Source organism: Ursus americanus, chromosome 14 (genome assembly GCF_024610735.1).
Source record: "Ursus americanus isolate L20-20 chromosome 14, mUrsAme1.1.p, whole genome shotgun sequence".
NCBI classification, from domain to species: Eukaryota; Metazoa; Chordata; class Mammalia; order Carnivora; family Ursidae; genus Ursus; species Ursus americanus.
In genome coordinates, this window is record NC_142140.1 from 64615293 (window position 1) to 64622154 (window position 6862).

At 51.7% G+C, this 6862-nt stretch overlaps 1 protein-coding gene across 1 annotated transcript in view; it reads right to left on the reverse strand.

Annotated features, from left to right (window-relative positions):
• The window catches only part of GAS7 (growth arrest specific 7), a 200048-nt gene extending 199333 nt beyond the window's left edge, over positions 1-715 (reverse strand). The window contains exon 1 of the mRNA XM_045797240.2: positions 353-715. Coding sequence (XP_045653196.1) covers positions 353-535 — 183 coding nt within the window. The 5' untranslated portion in view covers positions 536-715. The remainder of the gene's footprint in view (positions 1-352) is intronic.
• Positions 716-6862: the final 6147 nt, after the last annotated feature.

Below are 6862 nucleotides of genomic sequence, written 5' to 3' on the forward strand. Positions count from 1 at the left end.
CGCAGCCCTCCGCCGGCCCCTGCCACCGTCGGGAGCGCGCCCGTCCGCCCGTCCGCTCGCCCGCTCCCGAACTCACACAGGCAACAAGTTCTCCTTCTCAGGGCGGCCACGATGTGCTCGGGAGGCCCCGCACGGGGGGCGCTCCGGGGGCGCTCGCTGCGCTGCCCAGCCCGGAGGGGCGCCCGCTGCCTCCGCCGTCCGCAGGATCGGGCGCGCAGCGGCTGCCCCCGGCCAGCCCCGCGGCGCCCCTCGGACAGGGGCGGCTCCGGCATCCCCGGTGCGGGCAACAGGTACGCGGGCGCGCCGAGCACCGCAGCCCCGGGTCTTCCGGCCCCCGGCCCTCGCCCCTTACCTCCAGCAACTGCACGTAGCTTGCCGGGAACCAGCCGCGGAGCCCGTCCTCCTTCTCGCCTTCCCACCAGCCGCCGTCCGGGACCTGCAGCAGCGTGATCAGCTCGCCCGCGGCGAAGCGCAGCCCCTGGCCGTGGCGCTCCCCGGAGAAGGGGTACAGGGTCCGGCAGCGGGCGCCGGACATGGCCTTGGCGCCCGGGCTCACAGCGCAGCCTGCATCCCTGCCGAGCCCCGCGGGCTGGGCAGTGGCTCCGCGGGGTCCCAGGCGCCCGGCGCTCCGGGCTCCCGCGCTCTGGGCGCGCGCCGTCTCGGGGGTGCGCGGGGGGTCCCCGGCCAAGCGGGGGACGCGCGCTCCGCGCAGGGCAGCGGAGACTCGCAGGCTTCGCGGAGCAAGCGGCGACGCCCCCGGGCCGGGCAGCTCGCAGATCCAGCTCTGGGCGGGGGGGCGGGGCTCAGGGGGAGGAGACCCAGGCGCCGCGGGCTCCGGAGACAACTTCCCGGGGACGAGGAGCGCGGGCTGCGGCCGCGAGGGCCGGCCGGAGCCGGGGCCGCCCGGGCACGCGGAAATGCGCAGCTCCTGGGGGAGGTGGGATCCGGAGCATCGCCGGGGGCCCGGCTCCGCGGAGAGGGAGCGACCGGGCGTCCGCCGAGAGGGGCTGGCGGCGGGGTGGCCGAGCGGGGGCTCGCGCGGAGGCGAGTGGGCGGGGCGGGGGCTGGACCAGGGCGGCCACGCCCGCCGAGGGCTGGGCGCTCCTTCGCCGAGTGGGCAGGTCGCTGGGGAGGGGTCTCGGCGCTCACACCCCCGCCTCCGAAAGCCTCTGGAACAGAAACGCCCTTCTGTGCCGCCTTTGTAGGTCTGGTGGCGGCCGGCGGGCGGCGGGCGCCTCCTCCGGGGTGCCTGCGAGGGAATGTGTCTGTGGCCGCCACTGTCGGGGTTGAACCTGGGGTTGAACTTGACTCACCGGAAACTGAACAATGGGTGAAGGACAGGTTTGAAGCCTGGCGCCAGAGCCGGGAGGCCGGGTGGCAGTGTGTCACCCTGGAGGAACGGAGCGGGCTGGCGACGGAGTTGGGAGCTGGTGGGATTGGGAGCAGGCCGTTGAGGATAAATGGAGGAAGGGGGAAAGGTGAGAGGAACAGCCCCCACCCCTTTGCATGCAAAGGGGAGGCCGGCCCCAGGGTACCAGTCCTCCTGCAATGCGGGCTCTAGAGGTCTACACTCATTTACTCAGTCAACAAACCGTGGGAGGCTGCCACACCTGCCATGCAATGAGCCAGGTACCTACGAAGATCATCTGGACAGGTGCCTGCTCTCCAGCGACCAGAGCACCAGGCTGCTAAAGAAAGGGCCTTGAACCGAGGGTTTAGAAGTAAAAGAAAGTGGATGTCTTCGCTAGCCTACTCTAAAGGGAAACTTAAAGTCTGTTTCCTAAACCGTAAATAAGTGGACCCTTTAATCTGTCTGCACGCTTCAAATGGCCTCCCCTTAGATCCTGCTCAGTAATCTTCCCTGGCTCCTGTTGCCTATTAAATTCAGTACAGACTTCTTCTCAGCCTGTGCCCTTCAGACTATCCACAATACCTCCCCTCGCCTCATCTCTCGTGTTTGCCTGGATACCCCCTTACAACACCAGTCAGGCTGGGCTATTGTGGCCTTAAGATCTTTCAGTGGTTTTCAATCCTGACTGCACATTACAATCACCTGAGTAACTTTTTTAGATGCTCGTGCCTAGGCCCACCCTAGCTTTGGAAAATCCACCTTGAGCCATAGTCTGCATTCAGGCCCGTCTTACCTTGAACTGCCTCAGCCTGGCCTCTGGCCACGGGCAAGCTGACAAATGCAGATTGCTTATAATAGCCCATCGATTGCAAATGCACGAACCCTTGCTTGGCTAGAACGGGGAAACAAACTCTGGGCCACAGTCACCACAGGGCATTGCTTAAAGCAGAGCTGCAAAATTTGGTGTAGGAAACAGTCACGAAAAGTAACTGACCTGATCGGTTACAAGGGCCTCAAATTCCTTGAATGGGGTTGGTGGGGGAGGGGGGGTATGCGACTGTTAGCAGACTGACCCCAGGTTTCATATCTGATAATAAGGCCCAATTTAATTTAGGACAGCCAGTCCAGAGCCTTCTGCGGCTCCGAAACTTCTATGGTGCCTGTGAGTGACCTGTGATCCAATGTCGACTTTGAGAAATCTCAGTTTACAGCGCATCCCAAACACTCCAGCTCCCAGTGACCTAACCCGGATGATTCTGCAGCACCAAGATTGATATTGGCTCTCTGGTCGATACCCAGGGTCAGTCTGGACAGAATGGACTGGCCTAGCAGTCAGGAGAACTTCTGTCCCTAATCTCTTATTTATGAAGTCACTGGCACCTAACACCCCAATACCTTCGGGTCTATTTCCCCATCTGGGATTGGCATCTGAATCCAGTAGCTGGAACATGGGACTTGAGATGGTTAAACGTAGTTAATGGCTCAGTGTAGGCTCTGGCCTCCCTGTCTTCAAACCTCAGTTCTGCCACTCTCTAGCTGTGTGCCCTTGGGCTACTGACTTAACCTCTCTGAGCTTCATTTTCCTCATCATTAGAAGATGGTAGTAGTGTGTACATCATCGTTATTAAGAGGATTAAATAAGTACAAATGTAAACTATGCCAATACCTGTCATATTAAGTACTCAAATATTAGCAATTCTTATTGATCTAGTCCAATGGTCTTAGTGGTTTATTATCTAACACGTTTTTTGAACTAAGATTTCCAAGGCCATAATAAGGCCAATATATCTTCGGGATGCCAAAAATGTTAAAGAAACACACTCTGGGTTTCTGTTTTCTCACAAGATCTTGAAAGAAAGATGAGTTTTTCTCTCATCTATCTCCCCCTTGCCTTCCTCCTCCCCTAATCTTCATTTTTTCTTTTTTTTTTTTAAGATTTTATTTATTTGACACACACACACAGAGCACAAGCAAGGGGAGCAGCAGGCAGAGGGAGAGGGAGAAGCAGGCTCCCCACTGAGCAGGGAACCCGATGCAGGACTCGATTCCAGGACCCTGAGATCATGACCTGAGCTGAAGGCAGATGCTTCACCGACTGAGCCACCCAGGCGCCCCTCCCCTGATCTTCTATTACTATCTTAAAATTCTATTTGAAATCTTTACTTATTTAACTTCTTTGAAACTAACTTATTTTACTGCGTAGTCTCTCACTCGGTAAGACAAGGGAGGGAAAACACGTTTGTTTTAATTTCTATCTTCCCCTTTTAAAGGCTAACACTAAGTCTTGCAAAAAAAAAAAAAAAAGGTAGGCATTTGGCACTTCCTGAATTCATTTTGCAATAGGAGCAGGTCTGAGCCCCTGCTCATTTTCAGATTTTCCATATTGCCAAGTTACTCCATAAACACATGTGTTAGAACATCTGGATTAGACTATAAACTCCTAAAAGCAGGCTTTAGTCTCTCTTCGCTTTCTCTCGACACTGTGCATTTATATGATAACCGTGAGCTGGTGGGGATTTCTTTTCTACCCCAGACAGTCTTCGATGCCTTTCCATCATTAGCCTATGGACGGCAGAGAAATATCAGGGTTTCGGGTTCTTAAAAAAGTTAAACATAAATTTGCCATGTGACCCCGCAATTCCCTTCTCTTAGGTATCGACCTAAGAGAAATGAAAACAAACGGCCACACAAAAACTTGCAGTGTTCATAGCTGCACTATTTAGAATAGCCAAAAAGCGGAAATCACACAACTACCCAACAATTGATGGATGGATCGACAAGATGTGGTGTACCCATACAGTGGAATATTCCTTTTTTTTTTTTTTAGATTTTATTTGTTTATTTGACAGAGAGAGAGAAAGCCAAGCGGGGAGGAGTGGGGAGCGGCAGGCAGAGGGAGAGGGAGAAGCAGACTCCCTGCTGAGCAGGGAACCCGATGCGGGACTCGATCCCAGGACCCTGAGATCATGACCTGAGCCGAAGGCAGATGCTTCACCGACTGAGCCACCCAGACGCCCCAATGAGTGGAATATTCACTCAGCCAAGAAAGGACTGGAATAATGACACAAGCTACAATATGGAGGAACCACAAAGACACTACACAAAGTGAAAAAAGCCAGATACAAAAGGCTACGTAGGGTGGGGCATCCGGCGGGCCCAGTCAGAAGAGCAGACAGCGCGTGATCTCAGGGTCATGAGTTCGAGCCCCATGTTGGGCATAGAGATTACCAAAAGTAAATAAATAAACTAAAAAAAAAAAAAGAAAAAGAAAAAGGCTACATACTCTACCATTGCATTTATAAGAAAAGTCCAGAAAAGTCAAATCTATAAGAGACGGTAAACAGGTGAGTAGTTGCCCCGGGGCTGGGGGTAATAGGGAATAAGTAAAGGGTCACGAGGTTTCTTTTTGGGGTGACGACAATGCTCTAAAATTTAATTGTGGTAACGGTTGCACAACTCAGGAAATCATTGAATTGCACACTTGAAACACGGAAAAGGTTTTGGTATGTAAATTATACCTCAATAAAGCTGTTACATAAACCAAAACGTAGACAAGAATCTATAAAGGCCTCATTCATTCGTCCAGGGTCCCCGCCTCCCTTTCGTGCTCCTTCATCAACAGCAAACTGAAGAACAGAACGGTTAGGCACAGACTAGGAAATGGACGGGGTGCTGGGCTTGGGGCTAGCGAGACAAACACAGCCGTACAAATAGCAAATTCCTGTAGGTCAGAAGGAAAAATATGGGTGTCTCCTTAGAGAAAAAGGCAAAAGACTTGAACAGACAATTCACGAAAAGATACCCAAATGGCCAATAATAACAGCACCTCAAAAGTGCTCGACCTCATTAATCATCTAGAAAAACGAATCAAAATCCTAAGGAGGTCGCAATATACAGCCATGAAAATTAAAAAAAAAAAAAGAAAAGAAAATGGAACAAGTAGGGATGTATTTATAAATAAAAATAGAAATTTACAAGATGTATGGTAAACATCAACCCAAAAGAGGAAATGCCGCGCACTGAGGAGAACCCAACGTGGCACGAGCTCTCCCACACTGCTGGCCGGAGCCCCCTGGAAAATGAGATGTTCGGCAAAGTTGGTTCATAGCATCCTCTATGACTCATCGATACCCCTTGTAGGTATACGCCCAACTGAGATGTGCGCGTATGTTCACCGAGAGACACGTACCGTGTTCATAGCAGCAACACGCATAACAGCCCAAAGCTGAAAACAGCCCAAAGTCCATCAACAGCAGAGTGGGTATGGGGCGCCTGGCTGGCTCAGTCGGGTAAAGCATGTGACTCTTGACCTTGGGGTCCTGAACTCAAGCCCCACGCTGGGCTTGAATTTAAAAAAATTCAAGAAAAGATTTTTTTTTTTTTAATTAAAAAAAAAGGGGGCGCCTGGGTGGCACAGCGGTTAAGCGTCTGCCTTCGGCTCAGGGCGTGATCCTGGCATTATGGGATCGAGCCCCACCTCAGGCTCCTCTGCTGTGAGCCTGCTTCTTCCTCTCCCACTCCCCCTGGTGTGTTCCCTCTCTCGCTGGCTGTCTCTCTCTCTGTCAAATAAATAAATAAAATCTTTAAAGAAAAAAATTTTTTTAATTTATTTTAAAAAAAATTTACTTAAAAAGTTACTTTAAAAAAATCAAGAGAAGAAAATATTATAGTCCCTGACCTCAAAGAACATATAATCTAGATTCTAGAGTGCTACTCTCCAAACTTCTCTGGGTATAGAGCTCCATCAGTAAAACTCCCAAATATGTGTATTTCTATTACTTATGAAGTAAATACATGAACCACGAAACAAATAGGTGTATTATGATACACAAAATGCAAATATTAGAAGGGTTACGTTAAGATCGATATTATTTACAAGCGGAGGATTTTACATATTGTCTCCCTGTACCGTCGTAGATGTTCTGTGTACGTCCTGGGATTCAGGGATCGTGAGAGTCAGCTTCAAGAAGACAGTGGGCCGGAAAAGAAATTCAGCGTACTGGAAATAAGCTTTTGTGGAATCATGACTTTGGAGAAAATAACTGGGTCCAGTTCTCCTCCTGGAGTCTGGGAGGAACCCAGCGTTGGGCCAGCAAGATCTGTTTGTCTCCTCCCGGGTTCTTCCATCTGGAATCGGAGACAGGTCCAGCCAGACATTCGGAAACTTCAGGGTTGTTGAACCAAACTAAAATGGAGTCACTTCTGTCAGGGACGATATAGAAACGGTCCGTGCAGGCACGGAAAGGAGAACTCAACCTGACCTTACAGGATTGTACCGCCTTTCGAGAACAGCAGCCAATCCCCTAATGCCAAGTCTGCTCATGCCATCTCCAGACTTCCTCGCTCCCTTGACTCTGCTACCCTCCGCCAAACAAGAAAGAAGGCCACCAGATAACCAATCGGCTGGAAAAGGCCAAACAACTTGTACATTTACCCCTAAAAACCCCTTAGTCCGTGAGCAACTCTGAGCTCATTGCTCCTCTGGCCCTGAGCTCCCTAGTTTGCAGTTGA